This window comes from Etheostoma cragini, chromosome 17, assembly GCF_013103735.1.
Source record: "Etheostoma cragini isolate CJK2018 chromosome 17, CSU_Ecrag_1.0, whole genome shotgun sequence".
Classification (NCBI taxonomy): Eukaryota; Metazoa; Chordata; class Actinopteri; order Perciformes; family Percidae; genus Etheostoma; species Etheostoma cragini.
The window spans coordinates 6,211,184-6,236,726 of NC_048423.1; the positions used below are offsets into that span (position 1 = coordinate 6,211,184).

The 25,543-nt window shown below is 40.5% G+C and overlaps 1 protein-coding gene across 12 annotated transcripts in view; it reads right to left on the reverse strand.

Annotated features, from left to right (window-relative positions):
* cep170aa (centrosomal protein 170Aa) overlaps positions 1–25,543 on the reverse strand; it is a 45,002-nt gene that overhangs the window by 4,986 nt on the left and 14,473 nt on the right. For 4 of the 12 annotated variants that reach the window (XM_034898770.1, XM_034898772.1, XM_034898768.1 and 1 more), the window contains exons 4-17: positions 22,068–22,157; positions 20,161–20,239; positions 19,848–19,906; positions 19,498–19,729; positions 17,956–18,093; positions 14,556–14,729; positions 13,757–14,066; positions 8,545–8,894; positions 7,889–8,178; positions 5,049–5,141; positions 4,152–4,269; positions 2,405–3,946; positions 1,490–1,537; positions 53–326 (exon numbers count right to left, since the gene is read on the reverse strand). In XM_034898770.1, coding sequence (XP_034754661.1) covers positions 53–326; positions 1,490–1,537; positions 2,405–3,946; positions 4,152–4,269; positions 5,049–5,141; positions 7,889–8,178; positions 8,545–8,894; positions 13,757–14,066; positions 14,556–14,729; positions 17,956–18,093; positions 19,498–19,729; positions 19,848–19,906; positions 20,161–20,239; positions 22,068–22,157 — 3,797 coding nt within the window. Of the gene's footprint in view, positions 1–52; positions 327–1,489; positions 1,538–2,404; positions 3,947–4,151; positions 4,270–5,048; positions 5,142–7,888; positions 8,179–8,544; positions 8,895–13,756; positions 14,067–14,555; positions 14,730–16,248; positions 16,522–16,927; positions 17,516–17,955; positions 18,094–19,497; positions 19,730–19,847; positions 19,907–20,160; positions 20,240–22,067; positions 22,158–25,543 lie in introns of those variants that run through there. The other 8 variants (XM_034898776.1, XM_034898778.1, XM_034898775.1 and 5 more) reach the window with 5 other exon arrangements.

Genomic DNA, 25,543 nt, shown 5'->3' on the forward strand with positions numbered 1-25,543 from the left:
ATATTTTATCAGTTAATAGATCAGTCTTATACAGAGAAGCGCAGATCAATACCTTGCTATCTCCTCGCTGTGTGCTGTCCAGTCCTTGATGTACTCCTCTTGCTCTTTCATGCGGTGTTTGATTGCTACTCCACCCGGACCCGTCACCACGCCGGAGCCTGGACTTGCGCTGGTGCTAAGTCTCGAGCTGCGGTGTGGGGTGAGGTGATGAGGCCGCATGTGAGGGCGTCCTCCGTGCTTGGGAGAATTCCTGTTGGAGCCAAACTCTTCCTCTGAGGTGGAGCCGTACTCGGGCGGCAGACGTCTCCACCTGCTGCTACTGGACACTGTAAAGGTGATGGAAGGGTAATACATTTAGTCATAGACATTTGACATTTGTTATTCATTAGGTTAATAAATGAGTTTGTGAACATAAGAGGCTTTTTTTTTTTCTAATGCAGCCACCAGCTGATCCTTCAGACATAATTCAAAAATTATGCAAGTAGTAGATCACGGAGGAGAATGGGGTCTTTTTGATTATGGACATTAACAAATGTAGAAAAAAATTTATTTTATAAAGTGAAGTTTCGGTACCAATAATATGTTATTCTATGAAATGTTCATCCTTGTCAAACTAAAATGAGGGACTGTGCATAATAGATTGGTGAATCTTAGTTTGTTAAATGTGGTTATACAGGAATGTTTTTTGCATTGCATTGATAAAACCGCATTTAAAACAACAGAGATGGAAGCAAAAAAAGAAACTACTTGAATTATCTAAAAGCTTCCCACCCCAGGCAGCCGAGAAAAGCATCCAACAAAGTTACAGTACACCTTGATAGAGCCAGAGCTGTGTAAAGCTGCTTCAGCATGATCACACCCAGGCTGTATTAACGTTGCTGCACCATGATGAGACCACACCATGCTCTATCAGTCTCTCAAGGGTAAAATGGGACAAATTGGAAGTGTCATGAATACAAATGTCCACAAGGTGGCGCACTAATCCAAAACCATTCGCTCTTGTTGTACCTGGGTTTAGAAGTTTAAATTGCAATGTAACATTTTAACAGACTGTGAGTAGAGCATTGGGGTTTAAATCACAGCATCACGTGAATGAATGAATGATTGAATGGATGTCAAGGGGGGGGGGGAGAGACACACACAAAGGTAATATATGCTAGAGCTGGGTCACCTTAATTCAACTTAACTCACTGAAATGTCTTTATGAGATATACTAAGACTACAAACTATACTTTTCAATTTACATCTACAAAAGTATTTTCAACAAATTTAGAATTTTATTGTAAAATTGAAATCTGAATCTAAATGAAATGTAAAATACGTGTGTATGTTGCCTAACAAAGGACTTTACATGAATTGACTGAATTGAGCAGCTTCTATTGCTCTGACCCAGGTCTGACACACACACACACACACACACACACACACACACACACATAGACACACAGACACACAGACACACACAGGCTCTACAGTTCTGGTACAGTACCCATCAGCTCTTTCTCTCCATCACCTTCAGGTTCGGGCAGAGAGCTCTCTGGATGATAACAACCAACGCACAAGTTTGTCACAACACAGTGGAAATGTTTTCAGACAAATGTTTACACACTTACACATAATGAGGTATGCTATGGTGTAGATACGTTGGCCCTCATTTATGAAATGTGTGTACAACCTAAAACAGGCGTACGCCGATTCCTACGCATTTATCTGTTAGTCTTGTCTGACCTCCTGTACGCAAGTTTTTGAGTCAGTGTGGACATGTAACAGGAGAAGTCATGAGTTGATCAATTAATTTAATAAAAGTATACCTACATGTAGGCCTAAGTGATTGCAATATAAGCCTGTACATTACTATTAGGAGTATAGCATACATATGTCAAAGATGTATAAACAAACTTCAGCTGGAGTCTGATTTAATACGGCAAAACTGTTGACCGCATCAGTGATCTCTTTCCATTCTGCATTATTTCTACAGCCTTCAATACCAGCGTTCAGGCTGCCAAACAGTAGCCTACACACGTGCAAATTAAACTGAGATATCAGGGTTTCAATGTCCACCTCTGAAAAGTACCGCTACATAGCCGGATTACATTGTAAATTGTAGGGGCAAGGCCTCAATACCGAGGATATACTGGGGCGTGATATTTAAATTAGGATTGTTTCCAGCCGCTGCATTTATTATTGTACGACCATTCTTACTCTCTGATTGGTGTGATACGAACGTGTCATGAATCACACGTGAAGCCTAATATCTTTGCTGGTTTCTACGTTGAGGTTGATAAAGGAGGGCCATTGTGAACTTGATCCATACACTGCATTATTTTTTGAACAACAGAAATTATATAAGAAGAAACCTTGAAATGAATAAGCCAGAAATGAGGCATCCAGTTGATGTGCTCACCTGTGGGCGAACAGTATCCAGATGTAGTGGTTTTACTCTTGACTTCATTCAGTTTGGATACGCTGTTGGCCCTCATCCTGGGTGTCAGTCTGTTCTCTGTTGGTGTTGATGAGCGCAGGCCCAGACGCAAAGCAGTCTCAGCTGACAGACGGGGAGAAGAGGTGGAGCTCCGCGTCACTGTACACTCTGAGTCACTGCGAGCTGAGATGGAGCCCAGACGGGTCCTACGCGGCTGAGCCAGCATGTCAAGTCGTGACGGTCCCTTTCGACCAGATGGCGGCCTTGAGGTGGAGCTGGTGGTGGACACCTCAGAAGCCACAGATACCCTGTCTGCATCAGCTAGATCCGTGTCAGAGGTATCCCCCAGCCGGGCGCGGCGAAGAAGGGACGCTCTTGTGGGCCGTGGCTGAGGCAATGAGGCCTGCTTGCTTAGAGAGGAGGTTGTGGCTGCCTGGAGACTGCTCCTGGTTTTGGAGGTTTTAGTAGACCGGCTATCAAGTTTGGAATTAAGAACATCCTCTGAGCCACGTCCGTGTGCTGAGCGCCCCAAAGGTCCAGAGTAGGTCTCCTGGTCTGAGGAGAGGATGTCAGAGATGGGGAAGGAAGATGTCTGGTCATCATCAGTGAGATCCAGAGAAGGCTGCCGTGCTCTGGAGGAAGCAGAGGATGGCTGAACAGAGCGCCGCGCATCCGTCCGGCTTGTTTCTGCAGTTCTTGTTTTAGTCTTCCTCTCCAAGCGGTCACGGGCACTTGCGTTAGAGACACTGGTCCTGGAAGCTGTGCTCATGTTGCTCTTCTCCCGATGCATACTGCTGTAGGAACGTGGTTTATGTTCGCTGCCAGCTATTGTTTTTCTCTCTGCCTCTCCAGCCACATGACTAGCTGTGCTGGCCGTGTCAACATCTGACTCAGGAGAGATGGAATCAGTCCGAGAAGGGAGGCCAGTTTTACGACTTTTCTGGTCTAGTTTGCTTTCATCTCTTAGTTTGGCCTCCAGGAATGCCATGACAGCTTCAGTGTCCTTCAGGAGGGTAGCAGTATCCATGCTGCCCACAGAGTCACTGCGCTCACGCCCACTGCCACCTCTATTAATGCGTGGTATGAGCTCGGCAGGCACATTAGCGCTGGGCTTCTCAATTGTGAAGCTGCCCTGGCGCACTAGAGGTTTCCCAGACTTCTCTCCTACTTCTCCTCCTCCTCCTCCTCCTTTACTCTCCTCAGACTTCTTCCTCCGCTCAGTGCTGCCAGAGGACCGGACAGGAGCCTTGGATGGAGAGGAAGTGGAGCTTTGTTTACGTTTACTGGTCATCTCACTGTCCCTCATGGGAATCGGCGATTCCCCGTCTCCCTTGTTCTCTTTCTCCTGGGGTTCAGTGTCCTGTTTCTCCCCAATCTCGGACCTCAGTCCAAGAGCTTTGGTGCCGGATTTAGCCTGGGGATCATCCACAGGGAGCTGGGGGAGGGTCCTGCGCTTACGGTCAGTCAGACTGGAGGAGGATTCTCCTCTGCTGAGTGAAGCACCGGACTCAAAGGCATCAGTTCCTAAAATATAAAAGACAAATTTAACTAAGATTTAAGTTGTTGTTTTTTGCTCTACATAAATTAAAAGCACATTGAAGTGATTCTTTGTGCTGGTTTATACTGTACATGCTGTTAAGGGGAAATGTATTGTATTTAAAAACATTCTACTTCAGCTCCACATTTCATTTAGGCTTAGTCATTCTCTGAGAATCCTGTGACTGTGTACCTCTCTCTTTGTGGAGGAAGGCAGCTGTTTCTGCTCCTGAGCCCTCTGGGTCTGTCCTGGTGTGATTGGCAGCTAGACTGGCCCACTCAGACACCCAACTCGAGTCGCTAGGAAGAGCCTGAGGGGACACAAGAGAGAAAGAAACAGTAGTAAGAAAAAAAGAGCAGTTCAGTCAGTGGTTTGTGAGACATAATATACAGGGCAGATCATGAGTGAGATTAGGATTTATGTGTTCATTTGAAATGTGATACATGATGACTGAAAGTACTTAGTTTGTAGGAATGAAAGGTATGGTATTGAGACAAATGATCTCTTCTTGCAATTTTACTTGGATAACTTGGATATATATATATGTATAATGTATGTCTGCTTGTAAGCTTTAATCTGCCACGCTAACACCACCATCATCGTACAAGAAGGTTTTAAAAAAGATTAACAATCGTTTCTCATTTGACTAGAGACCTCTTGCTAAAGACTTGATAGAAAATGCTCATAGACACTGTCGCCTCCCTCCTATGATATTAAAATTGCCTTGAGGGCCAAACATGTCTCTCCACATCAGAGTATGATCTAGGTCAGTCTCAGAGAGGACAGTAGAGCTGTCAAACCATGGAAGTGACTGTGACTCACACTATGAAGCTCAGCCAAGTATGAGAGGCATAATGAAACATTGGAAGTCAGAGGTCATTTTTACAATAAGATTTACATAACCAAAATTGAATTAACAAAGAATGAATGGGGAACATTGTTATTGCTGGAATGAACACTTGGGTAAAGGTGAAGATATGAGGTGAGGTGGAGGAAGACAGACAAAGAAATGACGGACCAAATATGAACCAAAAAGGAACAAAATGAAAGTGAAAGACAAATTAGTTGTTAGTTAGTGCAGTTGTCCACCTCTTTTCCAGTCTCTCCTGTCTCCTTTCCTTTTCTGTCTCCTTTCAGATCTGACAGACTAGAGGAGTCCTGGTTCTGCTGGACACCAAACACCTACAAATGTTTGAAAAAGCAAGAGGACACAAAAGCTGACAAATTGTGTATGTATTTTGTATAATGCATGCAAGTCTTATGGCATTTTGTATGTATGTGTTGTCATACTTTCCGATTAGTTTTTCTCTGTATGCATCCTTAGCATATACTGTAGCACACTATGGTAATATCATTCTTCAGTTCTCTTAAAGAACAAAAGTGAACTGAACTGACAGAAGAAGATGCTGTTGAATTAAAGCACCAATCTGCACTTGATTGCTGAATACCATAGCAACGAACAGAAATCACACACACACACACACACACACACACACACACACACACACACACACACACACACACACACACACACACACACACACACACACACACACACACACACACACACACACACACACATTTCACAAAAGCAGTAGAGAAAAGGAGAGTGGACAGACTGTGAGCAGTGTGCCAATTAGTGTGTCAGTTAATTACAGGAATTAGCATAACAACACTTCCAGTTTTGAATGTAATGCACTCAGACTGACACTGAGTAGAAATACACCCCGCTAATTATAATCACTGCTGCTCCAAAGATAACACCTGTATACAACACTTACAAGGATATGTGGCTTTTTTAAGATGTCATTTAGTAAAGCTTCAATTATGTCTATGTAATAAACCTTTATTGGCAACAACTTAACTTCCTATAAATAAGTCCCAACTTCTGAAGACTGGTAGGAGGCAATGAAAGAGCCCAGTAGACCTTTGTCTAGAAAGTCTTAGCACTACTTGCTTTTGTGGTGCCTATTTATGTTGCCGTTGTGTGTTTTTGATTACTGTTTGATTTTGGAAGTCTGTTTTTCTGTCTTCTCTTGTTTTACTTCCTGCCTTTTATGATGTCACCCGTCCTTTGTTAACCCTTGTTTACTTGTGTATATAGTCTGTGTTTAGTCTTTTTTCTGTTGCAGATCATTGTTACTGTTTTGCCTATTCTGTTTTTTGGATTCTGCATGTTCCTGTTTTGAGATTCAGCTTGTTCCTGCTCTTATATTTTGCATGTGGGTACTGTTTTCTACCTTTTTGCCTGCTGTAAATGTGTTGATGTCTCTGCAATTAGGTCCGACATTCCCCAACATTTTCTACATGAGAATTTAAGGAAGTCTTTTGAATGTATACTCTACTTTTATTGATGATGGTAAAAAAAAGTTAACTTTTTCACTATTTTTTGTTTCTGACCCTGAAACTATCTCTTTCTAAGTGTGTTGATTTGCTCCAATCAGGTGGTGGTGGTCACATGTCCCATTATTTTGGACATTTTTGGGGGCGTGACTAGAGTGATATGAATGTAAAGACCTAACAGTAAAAAAAAAAAGAATAGTTAATTTCAAACTTAGGACCCTATTTTGCACCCAGTGCAGCGCAAAGCCCCAAAAGGCCGACGCAGTTGTACATTTTCCTGTCCAGCGCCCACGTCCTTTAAATAGCAAATGCACCTTTGCGCCTATGTGCGTGCTGGTCTTCCAGGGAGATGTGTTAAGGTGAATTAAGGCGTATTGCTATAAGCGGGAAGTGATCGCGCCATTGACCAACAAAAACCTGTTCTAAAGTCACTAGCGCAGCACACAAGCAAAAGATTAAAAAGAAAAATGTTACAGAGCAAATCTGCCATCATAATAGCAATGCACCAAGGTACAAACATGCCTGGCTTTTAAAGGGAATGGGAGAGGACACTCTGATTGGATTATTGCACTTTACGCCCAAAACACACCTATGAATTAGTTAAGACACAAAGTACAACCCTTTGGAACCATGTGTCGGCGCACAGACCATTTTTTACGGAGTCAAACTAGCAAAAGTGGATTTGGACACGCCCTGAAGGCTGCTGCGCCAGGCTCTACACGCCGTGCGCTTAAATCATTTAAATAGGGCCCTTAGTGTTATAGATCCATTTTTTGTTAATCTCCAAAGCCCTTATCTGGGTATTAGATTCAAAGAGTGCTGCCTTATGTTGCTGTTTTTTTTGCACAAAAAATTCTCACTCAGTTTGTAGCAAACTATAGTGGCTTTTAGGAGATTTGTACTAGATAAACATAAATGATGGCAATGTTTGATAAATTACAAATCAGACTTAAATTACCCAGCTCCATGCACTTTACAGTTTACTTAAGTGTCCACAACTGCAGCCAGTTATCTAAACTACATAAAAAAATGCAAAAAAACAATCCCAATGTGTGATTACATATATGTTGTGATATTAGGAAATAGTCTTACATCCGTATAATAAGACGTACAACAGTAACATTGCAACAGAAAACAGAGCTGGAGGATGCAGTACAATACTACAGTGTTGTGTAGTACAGTATATAATGTGTGTGACTTGAATCTCTGGGAATGAGCTTCAAAAGGAATTGTAAGTTGTTGCACTATTATTTAGAGCAGACGAGCTCAGCAAAGTGTTTTTTGCTACAAACTGGTGGTAGTGTTTATGGAGTAAATACTAATAACATAAGTGTCCTCTTTGTATAGTAACATGAACAAATAGAACATCTCCCAGTTTCTCATCTGTAGTCTATTATCTAAACTGCAAAAAGTAATCAACACAAAATGTCCAATTTTTCAATAATTTTGGTAACATTCCAAGTGCATCTTCTTGTGCCAGAATTAAGATGTTGCAGTCAGGACAAATGGTTTTCATGGTTGAGGTAGAGACACAGAAATTATGCTACATGGTGCGGATAGTTGTTGACATCTCTGAACACGGCTACCTTGTCTATCATGCGCCTAGCCTCCTCTTCCTCTGCGTTCCTGTTCTCCAGTTCGATGGTGTAGGTCCCCTTATCACTGTGGTCGTCCTCTGCCTCCCCTCCAACAGTTCCCCCTCCTCTCCCCACGACTGAGGTGTCCTCACTGGGGCTCGTGGGACTGCCTGTTGCCAGTCCGGTACTGGCTGAGCTGCGACCGATACTCGGGTCCTCTGACCTCTGCTTGAGAAGGACGCGTGCAGCTGTAGGGGCACCTGCAGTCACAGTAGCCGGTATCGGAGCTGGGACCTTACCTACACGTTACAAAGTGTAGTACAGAGACAAGTGTACTGTAGTAAACTGTAAACTGTAGTAAGAGATTTTATCTAAACTTCATGACTATAATTATATGGGACATCAATAGCTGGGAATGAATGACAACAGCCCCTGATTACAGGTTTACATCAACTTCTGCAGATTTACATATAAAGTTTATTTTAGTTTTACATTTTATGCAAATAGAAATACTTTTAAAGAAAACATGATGGAACCATTAAGGTGTCTTGGACTTAATCGCATGTTTTCTCTCTTTCTTTAAAATCCACATTTCTTTAGGAAACACACACAACTGTGTATAGAAGTATGTTTATCAGAAAATATTTGACATAAAGTTTAATTACCTGAGTCTGAGGCAGTAGTAGCAGAGGTGGAAATGCTGAACACCTTGGGGTGAGAGGGAGGCTGGGGAAACAGTCCCTCCCCTCCAGCTCCTATCCCCTGCAGCGGTGCAGTTTGGGAAAATGAATATGACCGGCGTTTGCGATGGTTTTCCTCGTCATAGAACTCAATCATGAAGGCAGTGCGGCTGCCACTGGTTTTGGATCCACTCACAGTTACGTTCCCCCCTCCTGCTCCCACGTGGCCGTGTGCTGCTTTCAGGCGTTCTTCGAGGGCGTGGCGGCGGTTGGCAAAACGAAGGCCCAGTCCATTCTCTGAGTCACTTTGGGTGCCATCATCATGCTTGCTGCCTATCAGGACACAAAAGAGAGAACCCAATTGCGTTATCGCCATTCTAATTTTTTTTACACAAATGCTGGGTGGGAAAAATACTCACGCTAGTTTTTTATGACACTGTTCCACATGACATGGTATAAATATATCAACTGATGAACAACTGATAAATAACATTCTTAAATCCATATCATAACATGTGTACACAACAGTAACATAGTAACATACAACAGCTGTTCCATAAAAATACAACACAGCAGTATTGTGAAATTTGCAGGACAAAAATGTGTGTGGCTGTCTCCTTAAATTAAGCTACAACATAGACAAAAAAAGTCCCATTTAGACCACAGCAGTGAACCACATCTCCCTGAAAGCACACCCATTGTAGATACGGCAACAAGAAACAAATGTTTGCTTACCATTAGAGCCTCAATTAACTATGAACTTCCTGCTGTGGCCTAAATATAATCCTTCAATAATTAAAACAGACCTTAAGTTCACCCTGCCTGGTTCACCAAAGACATTACTGCTATTCCTACATTTTGATCAATCAGGGTCAAATCAGCATGTCTTCTCAGTTTTGTGCAAAGGAAGTGTGCCACACTAATCCAGATATGCCACTCACACGGTCACCGGCCCTGCCTACTACAAAAGGGAGGGGAGGAGGAGACTATGGAGGGGGAAGCACAGTATAAGAAGCTGGATAAGAGTGTTATCCAGCGTCATACTGTATGTGTTGGGAGGGGAAATAGAAAAGAAAGGAAAACTGGGAAAGATAAGGATGACCTGCAAAGGAGGATGAGGGAAAGAGGAAAAGAGAAAGATGGATGGGAAAGGAGATGAATTGGATAAAGTGGGAGAAAAGAAAAAGATATAGATTGAGAAAGAGAATCTCTGAGAGATTGGGAATTCTTCACTAAAGAAGGCTCAGGATTTAACAAATGCATTTTCCTTCTATGTGCTAAGCAGATATGTTTGTTGTTTGTTGTTGTTGTCGTAAAAGTTGAAAATTTTAATAAATAAAGTTCTAAAAAAAAAAAAAAAAAAAAAAAGAAGGCTCAGGATATAATATATTGCCACTAGGGTATAAGAGAGCTTTCTCATGCTTTCCCCAAACTAATAAATGCAACAACAAAAATGTTACAAAAATAAATTCATACTACAGCATTACTATATCATCTAGAGTCTACATCTGAAATCAAGAAATTTTAGCATCCTATATAGTGTGAGTTCATATATTCACAAATATAACACTTATACTTTGTAACATTTATTGGAATTCATTTAACACTAAGTGGTGATGTTTCCTCCATGAGGAAAAGAGGACATAGTTCTTCCTTGGCTGAGTGGACTATAGTCGACATTGGTCCAACGCAGAGATGGGAAGTAACGAGGTACAAATATTTCGTTACTGTACTCAAGTAGACTTTACTATTTGTTTTTTTGGCGACTTTTTACTTTTACTCCTTACATTTTAACACAAATATCGGTACTTTCTACTCCTTACATTTTACAAAATTGGCTCGTTACTTTAGTTTTGTACGAAAGGTCGTCTATCAGGTGTGATTGTGAATGTATGTCGGAGAATAGCGCGGACACGCGCGCACGGCACACAGAGACAAAAGTAAGAGAAAAGTAAAAGACACTAGCTGTCCGGAGGATAATCAGCTGAGATTGTGTGTTTGTATCTATGAGAACTTTAAGTCATACAAGTTATGTTGTCAGTTCATTTATTCGTGTTGTTGTATTGGTCTATAGTTGTTGCAAATTTAAAAGTTAGCTTGTTTGTGTTCTTCACCTTAGCTTGGTTGCACCTGGCTGTTGATTCAATGTAATAACGAGTTAGTTATTATTTTTGCATCATTAATACCAAATTGAATTAAATTAGATGGGAATATACACAGACTTCTCACAAAATCACAACTGAATTCACATCTTGCTACTCGGTCAGAATCTTATTAACCTGGAGTCCCAGTCTTTGTCTCAATTAATAAACTAGATGTTTTAGGCCTATTGGCAGACAGCCATTTAAAATGTAACATATAAAGAGCCTTTTTTCCATGTCCGCTGTAGCGTGCTCTCTAGTAACATCTGTCTGGTCCACGTAGCTTTGTCATTCGCAAGGCTACTTTTAATTTTATACTCTAAGTAAATTTTCAAGTCTCTATTTTGTTACTTTTACTTGAGTAAAGACGTTAAATCCGTACTTCTACTTTTACCGGAGTATTTTTTAACACAATTATCTGTACTTCTACTTGAGTATGGGAAGTGAGTACTTTTGCCACCTTTGGTCCAACGTAGACAAAGGCAATGTATTAAGGGTCACTCCAATGATTTGAGGACCAGTTGAGTTTAATTGTCATTATTAGTACTGCCCAGTCTGATAAAGCAGTTGTATTATGTCCTCGGTAGCTCTGGAGGAGATGTCACAGTAATGTCATGGTGGGTTATCTCGATTCAGCCTTTGAGACTTGACATTAATAAAAGAAAGCCTGTGTTACATATGGGGGTGTTAAGGGTGTGGAGGGTGTGAAGAAGAGAAAGTCTAATTAAAGAAAATATGGAGTTGCATTATTGGAATTGTAGTAGGATTCAATATTTTTGGAGCTGGACCCATACTAGGGACTAAATATCAAGCTATTCTCAAGTTATCGAGGTTCTGCTGCTTTCTTTAAAAAAGATATTAAAATGCTGAGTACTTCTTTGGTTACTGTTTCTACATTAGGGTATAAGAATAGCTCTGTTGCCTTGGGTATATTTCAGAGTCGGCAGCTCATTTGTCACATTCCACAATCCACCTTCTCCATCAAGTCTTTCGTCACTTTTTGAAATGTAATAAAGCATACATTTCATCAAAAAGAAGAAAAAACAGCAAAAATTTAATGAGAGAGGAAAGCAGCAGAGCGTTTCAGTAACTCAAGCAGATCAGCAGATAAGCTGACAGAGAAAAGCAGGTCTTTCATGCTGTGTGCCCCAGACAAAGAAGCAGTTGGCAGCGCCAGAGGAGAACAGAGGTATCTGTGAGAGTCCAGCGCTCTGCCCCCCTTGTCCCGCCATGACTCACAGGGGAGCTGGACTCTGTCTCCACCACGGGCTGCACGCACACGGACACAACTGAGCATCCGACACATGGACGCGCTTACTTTACATGCATGCATAGTCACAGACAAGCAAACATACAAGTTGTATAAAAGCATATAATACAGTATAATATGCATGCACAATATTTAAGTTCAACCCCCATCTGTTAAGCTACTACTGGAAATTAATGTCAATCGTGCATGAAGTAATCATCAAAATAATTAAAAATAATCTTGCAATCACAACTCAGGTTCACATCTGATTGGTACGGACAACGCACAGATTTTCAGATGTTACAATAATACAAACACAATAGTTAAAAGATGCATTGATAGCTATAACAGACAGAATAAAGATGTATCCTCAACATTGCTCCTTACTGCAAGAAGATAAAGACTTACCTTGATGCTTTCAAATCATAAGCTCTGGCTTAGTTGCCTCCTTTCAATTTCCTTGCTAAACCTCTGCTTCTCTCTCTGCCTAGTACCTGACGACACACCCTCAGCAACATCACACATGCCTCTCTTCGCACATGCTACACTGCTGGTCTGCAGAAGAGTGCTGAGCTCGTCTCAAACACACACATGCAACAAACACAGACACGATGGATTTCAGCCACACAAATCCACATGAGAGCAGCACGTGCTTCACACACGCCCTTCGTCAGCACTGAAATGCGTTTCTCACACATGCTCCTGTAGCCTTCACGCACGCACGCACGCACCCACGCACACACAAACACGTACACACGCACGCACACACACGCACGCACAAAGAGATGTTCACTTCGTGTTTATCTGTATTGTCTCTTTCCCTGCCATAATATGCATCACTGTTACCATAACAACATCTTCTCTGTTCGCTTCCTCCCTTTCCGCTTTCACTGCAGTCCAGGCAACAAGCCTTTCTCCCTCTCTCCTTACTGGCTTCCTTTGTCCAATACCTTTTGCTGTTATTGCTGCAAATGCTGCTCTGAGCATAACAGTGTGGTTCTCTTGCCTTCCAAACCCTCTCACACAATCTTCTCACTGTAATTGTTTTTGCACACATCACACATCCACAGCCGGCATCAATAGACAGTTTTCTATCCAGCTGTCTACCTGCCATCTATTCCTCCCTCTTTGTCCTCTCCCTCTATCGTCTCCTTCTCACTCCACCCATCTTTACACCCCTCTGTGTTCTACAGTTATTCTGGGTATTCCTCCCTTAACTCATGTCACAACCACAGCCCATTCTTTGCTCTTGTCGGATTCCCCTCTCTTCCTTCAGCTAATGGAATATCAAGGGCCGCCACATCAAGTGTAAATCGGCCATAGCTTAAATTTGCAAAAACTGCAGTTTCTAGCAGTCCCAAAGCCAGTCAGACAGTAGGTCAGTTAGCAACATAATCATCCATCAGGTGAGCCATTCTGTCAGCCAGTTGACATGCATGTAGTGCTAACTCCACCTAATGAATTAGCTTTCCTGGCTTCCACTCTTGCTTCACAGATTTCCATTTTCATCAGCCCGTCTGCTTATCCTTCCCCCACACATGTCAACAACATCATAAATTGGCATAAATTGAATTAACTCATTACCAACATGTAGTCTACCCTAGCCTAGCTTAGCATTATCTCTCAACTTGCAAGTGCAAAGCCTAGCATAGCCTTGGCCCTTCTCACATAACCCCCCAGGTAGCAGCAGGAGCCTACTCAGCAGTTGGCTGCTTGCAGGTAAAGGGAACAAAGAATAACAGAGAAGCATGCAATTTACAGCCATAGTACAATCCACACACACAGAAATGTTAACAGAATATAAGCTTCACCTTTAAGCCTTTTGAGATGAACTGGCACATCGCTTTTGATGCTCTTGCTGTCGTCCTCTGTTGACTCACTGCGCACAAGAGTGGGGTCGTTCTGGGCCAGCCAATCAGCCACCTTGCTCTCTGATGCCATCATAGCGGCTTGCAGTGTGCTCAAGTCCCTCTCTCCTGCTCCTCCACTTCCCGCTCCACTCTTTTTGGAGCGTGATTTGTGGTGGTCGGGTGTGAACTTTGACACATGGTCTTTAATAGTAACTTTCCCTGGAGAAGTGTTGTCAAACTCTATGGTGAAGGAGGCGTGACCTTGAGCTGTGGAGCAGGCATTACAGTTTCGCTAATGTCAGTCAGTAAGTCTTACTAAATATAGTGATTCTGGTTGAAGCACTTTTTAAAAAACTATGTACAGTATGACTCCGATTACTTGTTTTAATATAATTATGTACAAAAACATTTAGTGGATTTTTATCCAAATATGTTTACATCAGCTGACAGCTCCTGTTGCAGAATGATTGTTACTCAGTTCATGCTACTTCCTGCTTCCAGTGGCCACTTCCTATTTTCTGTTGTAAAGTTGAGCCATAAAGGATTATAACACATTTCTCACAAAGGCCAATTTGCACAATAATTATACTGTAAATCTACAAATTGTACCATGTCACAAATGTAGTAGTAGTAGTGGTTTACTTACTATCTGTAGTTCTTAACTGTTAAAACAGACATTATAACCTTCCATCCCATTCAAACTCTCAAAGATATCACTTTTATTTGACTTTTATTAGAATGAAATGTATACTTCACCTGCATTGGTGGGAGTGGTGGTGCCCTCTGTGTCCTTGGTGGGAATCTCATGGATGCCGTTGTTGCTGATGTGACCCTCCTTGGTAGGCATCTCGAAGTAACTGGAATCATGGGCGGTGGCCGCATGAAAGCCGTCTTCTTTAGCTTTCTCCCCTCGACGGGCCTCTTTGCTGTCTGAGGTTGAAAAGCACATAAAGATTTTACTGAGGTGAATGATTTAAATCAGCAACATTTTTATAAACGTGATACTCAGATCAATCTTTCAATTATTCTATCGGAGTTGAAACTGGTTATACAAAACACATCTGTATCACTATAGTAATAAAACAGTATAACTTAAAAACAATAAGTGGTATTTGAAGGTGTTGTCTCTAAACTTAAGCTGTCATTAGAACAATTTTCAGTTCATTTTCACTGATATTTTACAGGAGGCGCTGTCTGTCTCTCATATAGACAAACACACACAAGTCATTTAAGTCACACAGGACAAGAAAAGCTGGTGCAGCTCTTTGGGGACCCACAGTATGGAGCACTGATTTTCTCATCTGTTCATATTAACAAACAGAGCCTCTGCTGGATCTCAATATGATAAATGATACTTTCAGAAATTAGAGGGGCCATCTGCTTCATGTTGGGGAGCAAATGTAGGAACATATGGCTATTGGCAAAAGAAACAAGATGCAGAAATGTACTTTGCAGAATACAATCACAATAAACAAAGTGAGTGAATTTCTCATAAATGATCTATTCTATAAATATGATAGTGCTTTTAAGGAAGTGACAAACTGGGAACTTCCCAGAAACAGAATATCTGAATGAAAAGCCTTATTTTCCATTTTAGTGTTATAAACTGAGTTGAAGCACAAAAAAATCCTTTGGCCTCGTCTTTGAAACAAGATCTGTGGTTGCCAGCATAAGCTGCTCTGCAAGTTTAGTACGATGTACAACGTGGATTTAAAGTAAATACATAGATTTGAATCTTGAGATGAAATATGTTGAATGATGCTTGAGATCCAATGACCTAACTGACAATGAAGTACAAGGCAAACACAACCGACAAGTTAAAAATAAACATGTAAAGCAGACAGTAATAAGTACTGTATCTCAATTTGCTTCTTTCTTGAAATTATGAAGAACTGAGTAGACTTACTGTGGCTCACACATGTAAAATGTGCCAATAACTGTAAATACTATCAGAGCTTCCACTGATCATAAATCACATGGCTTCTCTGGGATGCACCTATAGTAATTTCTGGGAAGTTAAGCATTTCATGAATGAGTTTAATGCCATTCATGTAAATGCCAATAAACATGTAATGATAATAAACATGTAAAACCTAGGCTTTATAGAATTAGCTATACTTTTTTTTTTCATTAAAGACTACTATACACTGCATAGATAAAGATGACACCAGATTCAGCATTACAGATTACTATCGCTGGAATATATGGCCAATCAACACACTAACAAAAGGAATCTCCTGTTGGATAGACTTTAAAGAACAATGGCAAAACTGTTTACAACCTGCAATGCTTTTGACTTTTCATTTTAAATTCTAATGAACAACTAATGTAAGAGCTACAGAGAGTTAACTGAGCAAATACTTCTTAAAAGAGTCACAGGTAATCAATTCAAATCGACAGACCTTTACCATTAGCTGAAGTAAGTAGTGGATTTGAGAGTAATACTTACCGGAGAATTAGAGTGGTTAGCTAATGATCGCTGCAGTGTTAGAGTGAGAGAGAGGTCTGTTTGAATGCAGTGTGGACGAGTGTGTTTGTGTGTGTTGGGAGGAATGGGGGAGCCTGTGCGATGGCGTAACTCAATCAGCTTTAGTGACAATACAGAAGGAAGGGGGTAGGGGGCTCTGACAACAGCCTATTCACTGGGAAGGAGAAAAGGACAAACACTGAACTTAACTGATATTCACATGGATGCAACAAAAAGCACACTCAAACAAAATTGCTTCCTTCCCCACACTTCTTTCACTTCCACTCCCTGCTACTGTACATCTGATGTTGACAGTTTGTTAAAGCAAATAAAGATGTCGTGCTCACACCTTTTTTAAAGATATGTACAGTGATTTGATCTGCTTTTAATGCTGAGATCCATGTGACCTACATAAATACACAGTGGTGGATTTCAGAAATAGTTATGGAAGAAGTCTGACTTGGCAATACCTATGTAGTGTTAAGTAAACAAAGCTGTGTGCCATGTTAAGAAATACATGATATGGCTACAGTGATAGACAATAAGTAATGTGCATATACTAGCTATGTATGCTGCTTCACACAACAAATCCAACATCAAACATTTATTCAGCACTTCAAAAAATGCAATGCTCCAAGAGGGCGAAATGCCTTCCACTCACCCACTTCCATGACTGAAGTAGCCAATCCCATTCGTCTAATTTTATGGAAAGCTTTTTGGGTTTCAAATCACCCTGCTACCCCTGCACAGATTTACTCCAAAATGACAGTATTTTCTAATCTCATTCTAACAGCAAAATATGTTGCCAAATACACAGCAAATCCTGCAAGGTTCAACACAGAAATTATTTCTAACTGACTAAACTTCTAAAAGAGCTGAAAAACAAAGTATTCCTTTTCCGGCTGGCAAAGCTGCTCCCAGACTATCCATCCAGATGCGGCGAGAGATTTAAGGAAACTTCAGTCTGGACCAATGTTTGTGTGTGATTAACCTCCCCCCACTCCTTCTGACTGCACTGGGCCACACTAACCAGACTGGCACAGACTGATTTTGTTTCACTGAGCTGTTTTACTATTGCCATAGCCTCTAATCCTGTTACTCTGACTATCCAGCACCAGTTGACAGGAGCCCCTCAGTCCAACGATCGCTATACGCACATACAGGATATTGTAGACAAACAGACATACATACAGGCTCTGAAAAAGCCTTTGTGTGCAGTTGTAAATGCATTGTTATACACACAAACACGGTCTGGCTGGCAAACACACAGAGCAAATAAACTGAGCAAGAGGGCAATAAGATCAAGCTACAGTTTCACTTCTGAGATAAAATAATCTGCACTGCATGACTCAATTTAGCATTGCGTTTCATCTGTGGGCTATCAATAGCATGCTGTTTATAGCATACAATAATATATTCCTACCGCAAAGTAAAAAAAATAAATAAATACATGTACACACATTTCCACACAAACTACAGCAAATATGGTGTGATGAAGTTTATTGATTCATCTCACCATACATAGCTACAATAACATTAAACACTTGTGACAGATGTGACAGATACAGATTTATTTGACAATCGACCAGCTTTCTTTCATTTACACCCCGGATGTATCAATAATTGCTTTGCATGTTTGAATTATAGTGATAATGGCCGTTAGAAAGTAAAAATGCAAATAGCTCCTACCTGAAATAGAGCTTTCATGTTTTTTGCTGGATGACTTGGTTTCCTGTTTGAAAGAGTTCTCGTCATCTGCATCCCCATCCCCCCACCAAGACGGCTGACCATACAGGGGGGTCCCACGAGGCAGAGCTGTAACATCCCCTGAAACAGATGTACAGATGCTAACATGTTTTAAAACAGCCTGTGAATATTTTTAAGTAGCTTTAACTGAGGTCTGTCAAGTTTAAACTGTTTATTATGTATTTCACATACTCTAGTCCTGTCAACATAAGGCTGTTTATTGTATATTGTATCATGATGACACAAAGTGAACACAGCTGCTCTATGTGTGTGCGTGTGTGTGTGTTAGTGTGTGTGTTGGTGCATTAGTTCTCTTCTAATTGGGTCTTGCACCACTGACGTATTTTCAGAAATGTAGCCAGCAGGATGGACACACACGTGCACACACACTCTATCATGCTCTCTCTCTCTCTCTCTCTCTCTCTCTCTCTCTCTCTCAGACAAACACACAGTTTAATCTCTGCCCCCATTAGAATGAAAGCTGCCATGGGACGAACATCCTGCATGTTTTTTTTATAACTGGCCAGCACAGTAGAGAAGAGACAGGAAACATAGTTGAGAGAAAGAAGGGAAAGACATGCATCAAAAGTCTCCAGCTCCTTTACCTTAAGTTCCTTTATTTACCACTTATCCTGAGTTATTTTAACTTGTTTAATCACAGTATACTATATGCTAGTAATTATGGATGCTGTGTGCTAAATTGCATGCAGTTAAAAGAGGCCTTCTATATAAAACCTAATGAATGTATTCTCACTGTGAGGTATAATATCTGGGTTAGGCCTGGTATCACTGTAATAACACTGCAGGATTACATCCACAGAACCACAAGAGAGGGTGCCATTAAAAACATAAGCAGCAGATGGAGAAACATGCAACACCGTGTGTGCATGCTTGTTTTCCAAATGTGCAAATGTACATGCATGCCTGTGAATGCTACTGCATATTAAAAGAAGTAGTACCGCTAGCATATGGGTTTGCATTATGTTACTATTACTGTTACTAATTAATCTGTGCAATAACACAAGCCCCACGCGGCCTTGTTTCAACATCTGAAGCTTAACCAGGACCCCTGCTGGCACTTCATCCTGATCCGTGATGTCAATTAAGGGACATCCTTAGACCTAAACCGTCTTTATGTTGAAACAGTGTGACTGCATGTTGGTGGTGTCCAAAGCCTTTCCCTGGTGACCATGTCCACCCCCTACTGGCCTGAGATAGAAAACCCACCACACTTAATTTTACAACACTGAAAATGTGTTTCTACAGGAGAAATCCACCTACCCACCCTGCTTAAACATAGCTTAAAAGAACATATGTGATATAAATTGTAATGTTTTGTGTTGTACAAATGTGGACCATGAAATGTATCCACATACTAATCTGGATTTTGAGGAAAGAGTTTAAACAGTAGACTAAATCAACAGCAAAAAAGACGTCTCCAAATGTCTTATATTGTCTCAATTTTCTCTACGATCTGTCTCTCACCTCCTATCCTCTCCTCTGCTTTGTGAGTGTCTACAGGTTTAGCTGGTGGCTCTTTGGAGGAAGTGACCGCATCTGCAACTCTACTCTCTGCTGGCCTTGCGGTGCTGCCACTGGGGGACTTCAGAGTCTTTGTTGGGGTCTTAGAGGGGGACTTGCTTGCGGTTTTGGTGGTAGTGGTTTCACTGTTAGACGGTTTCTTACTGAGCTGGAGGCCACTTGTGAACTTTTCATGCTTAAGGGAGGAAAAGACAAGAAAAAATACTTTGTGATTTAAGTAGTATAATACAACTGTGTATCATGGTGAACATTGAGAGTGTTTGTTAGGGCACAGTTTGTGTGTGTGATCCTACCTTAAGAGCCTCCTCAGGCACAGTGAGCTCTCCTCTCACCGCCGTGAACAGGTTAGTATGTGAGACGGACAGGTTAAGGAAATACTGGTCACAATTGCACATTGTGAGATATGCACGTACACACATGCACACACATACACACACACGCACATAAACATACACACACACATACACACACACACACACACACACACATGTGGATGGATGAAACAATTACTGTAAATTTGATTGTCTTGAAATAGTAGAGTATAACGTTTGGCATGTTGGTAATAATTAATATGAGAATAAAAAGATCAGAAAAGTCAAAGGATATCATATCCAAACCTCAGCTTGTCCTCCAACTTCAGAGTGATGTACATCTGCTCCTGGATGCGGACATCATTTACAAAGGTCTGCAGGGGGAAGGAAAAGGTGAGACAAAAACCAAGATTTTAATTAAATGTAACAATAAAGAAGATATCACCACAAACAGGCATCTGCTTAAGCTGGTTTACAGTTGTGTATCACAAGCCAGCGTCTTGGCGTCCAAGTGGAAATTAGGGTTGAAACTAACAATTATATTCAACATTTATTAATCTGCTAAATTAATTGTTTTGTTTGTGACCGGTAGATAGAAAATACGAGGAGAAAAAAAAGCTTTCCACAGCGACATTTTAACATGTTTTTTTGGTCAAGTCCAGATCCCAAAGATAACCAGTATACTCAAATATATGACAAAGAAAAACAGCTAATACTTACAATTGAGAAGCTGGAATAAGTCCGCATTTTTGCTTGAAAAATATAAATATCAATCCTGCTTGAATGTTAGACAGATATTTTTTCTGGTTTGAAGGTTTTTGAAGGTTTTTTTTTAACAATAAAAGAAACTCTTGCTGCCAGACACATGGGACCACATGAGAGTTTAATATTACTGTAATATGCTTATATCCTACACCATGTTGACCAGTTGAATCAGCTACTCCTGGAATGTCTTGAAAGAAGGCGGCACTAAAGGCCTAGGCATGACAATGTGCATCTTTCCCTTGCTGTTTCTTTCCCATCTCTTCCTTTCTCCCATTTCACCCCTCCTTCTACTACTGTATGCAGTTCTGAGATAGATCAGGTTTCACTGAACTGCAAATTAAATTCGTCATACTTGTACTGCTGTTGCAATAAAACATTCCAGTCTTCTCTCTAGTGAGATGAGTTTCATGACAGCTTTACAAACCAGCAATGAAACACCACCAATAAGACAGTAAACGGTGACACTGCCCAAACACAGCTTTTTACTCACCATTGTGGAAAATCTATATAAATACACCGACTCATCCAGAGAAACCTTCCTCTGAATCCAGCCAAAGAAGCTAGTGGTTAATGACACAGCAGGAAGTGGCTCTGACTCTGGCTTCCTGTCTGAGAGCTGGAGAGGATGTCAGGGAAGTTCTGCATGTGTGTCCAACCTGGTGGGCTATGACTTACTTCTAATCACTACACATGACTAACGGCATGTGACAACTGTAAACAGGTTTTTCTGCGCAAGAATATCAGGGAGAGAAGTTAAATGTGTCTAAATACAAAGTTAATATGTGTTTCTAAAGGTTATGATATAGAATTACCTTCAAAGTTACATATACAGTACATATATATTTTTGGGATTTATTATGTATTATGTTATGTACAGCAATGAAATGTATTACATTATATGTGTACGTTTTGGTATATCCTTTATTCTCCAGCCAGTTTAATCTACTTAATCAGCTTCAGTCAATCATGTACTACATTTCCGAAAATACTCTTTACATCTAACAAAGAGCTCTACACACTGACTTCCAATGCTGATTTTTTTTAGTTGCCCTCTGTTTATATTTAGATCAAAGATTGTGCCCTAGATTAGTGATTTGCATAATTAGGATTAGATTCCTATTGACCTTAGCACTGATACAAATCTTCATTAACAGGCAGATTGATTAGTAGTGGTAAAATAGAAGATCCTATTGACTGCCAGAAAACAAGTTAACCTCCGACCCTTCAGAACCTCCGCTCCTTCTACTTGTTTTTTCTTCTCCATCTCTTGATTTCTTTCTATCTTTGCAGTCCCTATTCATCTCCCTCTATGGCCCTTTACTTCTCCTTCAGCTGGGTGAACTCATTCTCTTATCTCGCCAAATTTGTTCTTTCTAGTCATTTTATCTTTGTCCTAACCTATGTCTGTTTTGCATATATTTCTATTTGCGTACTCACCCCATTCAGGCTGCCCAGGTCCTTGACCTTGTGTTCGTCTGTACCAGCCTCGTAGTTGATGACTGCATGCTGTTTATCCACGCTGCGGGACTTCAAACAAAAACATACACAAACATGAAGGATTAACCCAGTGGTAACTTTTCATCTGTGCTGCTCTTCTTCAAAATCTTCACAATGCTGGGCACTGTGCTATAACTGCAGAATAGCAATGGCTTCTTACACAAACCATTGGTGGGCTGAGTGTGACTGGAGCAGACTATGCTATGTTACATTTGTGTAGAGGTATGAGCATCCAATGTCAAGAATGTATTTCTGATAGTAAGTGTTTGCCTCAATGTTACTATGTATGATATCTACGATTATATCATCTAGAAGCCTTATCAGCAGATATTTTAACGTCTCTAACACTGCACACAATGTACACCTTCACAGCTGCACACACACACACACACACACACACACACACACACACACACACACACACACACACACACACACACACACACACACACACACACACACACACACACACACACACACACACACACACACACACACACACACACACACACACACACACACATGGGAGAACAGGGGATCAATGAAGGACTGAAGGTGAAGGTATTGAATGTTCTGCTTTGTTCAGAAATGACCCTATCAGCTGTTTTGAGCATAAATAGCTTCCAGTATAAACACTGAAATCTTATGTATGGTGAAAAAAAAGATGATGTTAGAGAAATGTATTGTGGAATTTGGTGAATGTCCCTATCCATGTAACAATGTCACATATTCCAAAACATATCAAGATTTAGGCTACGGATTGAAATTGACTGATGAGCAAATTGCCCTGTCTCCAAATGTCTGTTAGAAGGCCCTTCAGACAAGGTGCTTGAATAAAATACAGTGACATCTTATCCTGAAACTATTTGCTTTTATTTTGTCATTTAGCAGATCCTATTTAATTTTGGTGATTTCCGCCGGGTGTGCTGTGTTTGCAGCTTGTTTCAGTGTAAGGTACATTTCTCAGTGATAAGCTCATTATTTGGAGTGACTGCATTTGAAATTTCAGCCTTCATTTTTTTCCAGTGGTGGCCAAACACAGTAATAGTATCTGATTGATGTGTAAATGTGTATGAGTGCTCATAATATTTCCATTTTCAGGGTTGTACTTATATTTAGAGGTAGTATCAGAATAGGTTTATGTGGTTTAATTTTAGAAAACACCATGTCTTTGTTGTACTGCACATTGCTGCAGCTCCTCTTTTCACTCAGTGTGTTGAGCTGTGTTTTAGCAACAGTGTGAGGCTTCTCACTTCTGTACCATCTTTGTTGGGAGTTGCACATGAGCAGCAAGTACTGCTAGCTAGTCAGTTGCAGGGTGTGAGGGCGTGCCATGGTAGCAGCTAAGCGAGCATTATAACGTGTAACAAAGTGACGTACGTTTGTCATGGAAGTAAAGGCTGGACTAAAATAGAGCTGGTTGTCCATTTGGGGTGCACCTTGGGCTTTTTCACTTTGTAAATCTTAACCTAGAGTTTGAATGTGCACAAAAAAGATATATAACACAATGAAGGAAAGGGAAAAAGCATGATATGAGCACGTTACCACAAGTCCATCTAACAAGTTCATTAACGGTGCTAAGCCCCTTTGTCTCATTCCTGAATCACACACTTTTAACAACATGGGAGTGAAAATAAATAAGATCAAAACCAGAATGTAAGTACATTTGCACAGTGAGATTTAGGCAAGAATGACATTGTGCTGCTGTCAATGACATGACTATGGGAACTGGATCTCATATATAAATTCATAAATTCATATATGAATCTTTCCTCTAACCTTATTGCAGACAACTGGACTGTGCCCTCATGCCGAAGTAAGAATTCAAGAAAATGGCTGAAGTGGCCAAGGCAAGCAACTCAAACCATCAAACAGATTATGTTAGTGAGATTAGCCTAGATCAAACAGGATAGAAATGAACTGAGAGGCTTGTTGTACCTCACACCGCAGAATAGCTCTATGCTGCAGTGACCAACTAAATTTGTGCAAAGGCAACTTAGAATACAGATGTGGAGTGCCTCAACAAAACTAAAAAAGTGAGTGTCAGCAAAGTGAATAAATCTCAAGTGAAAATGATCTGTTCCAAATACACATGCAGAAAAATGTCCCAAAAAGCATTAAGGAGTTCACATATTTATCTTGTAAAGAGAGTAAAAGAGAAAGGCACTACATTATAAAAAAAAGAGGAAGAGATAAAGATATGAGGCAAATTTGAATCATCAAGGAAACAAGAAAACAAACACACACCGCAGATGAGTTGAGCTACGAACCAGAGGTTATAAGAGAGACAGATAAAGTCCTACAGTTTTCTTTGATTCCTTAAGCACTAACAGGGACCATTTTTTAAAACGCTACACACAATTAGCACAACCACACACACACCTCTGACCCTTTGCAAAATGAAATACTCTTTAAAAAACATATTTTGTTAACATATGAAACGCATACATTCCATATGACTTTATTCAGTTTGAACCAGTTACACACACTTTTAGCATTATACCTTTAGTGATTAGAGTACTGTTAATGAAGTGCACAGAGGAAGTGCAAATATTTTGTACAATACATTCACCAAACACTACACCAATGCTGCAGAATGAGGACAATAAATTTCTCTCCATACCCAAATCAGACATGTCAACATGAAAAATCACAACAAAACATGTCCCAGTTTTCATGCTACAGTACTACAGTAGAGTGCATAACACTGTTAGCTCAGCAAACAAAGGACAAACGTAGAATACTGTATCCAGTACAGGTTACAATTACAGTAAAATAACTAAATAATAAAGATCTGAAAACAACTAAAAATACAGTACAAAAAATACTAGACTTACCAGCGGCATTTTTTGTTTTCTTACCCCTGATTGGTGTGATTATTAAGCATTTGTGTTTGCGCACCTGATACCTTTGTTTCACAGACTGGCTCATAGGTGTGGTAATTTGAGTGCTTTGGAATTGCAAGGTAGTGGCATCCTGATATACTTCTGTGTCTAATGTATACAAGCGTGTTTAGTGTTTTGTAAATCACTGTGTGTGTTGTTTAGAAAACAGTGTGAGGCTGACATTGTGCTTATAGTGGTGCATTTCTGGGCCAATGTTTGGTCTTTTATTTTAAGGTTTTGATAATTGTATAATATTTTTGATTTCAGTGTGTAAGCAATTCGCCAAAAATGTAACTGCCTGACTGACTATTTATAAGATTCTGTTTCTGTGCATATTACACTCCTTCCCTTTTTCAATATCTCAATCTCAAAGTATCAGTAAGTAACAGTGTGAAAATTCTCTGACATACAATCATTCGACGTTTAATATTGTGTTTTTGTGTGTGTGTGTGTGTGTGTTTTTTATGGTGCATGACACAAGCAGCCCTTAACCTTTCACCATGTGATGAGGCCTTGGCTCATTAAAGCAAT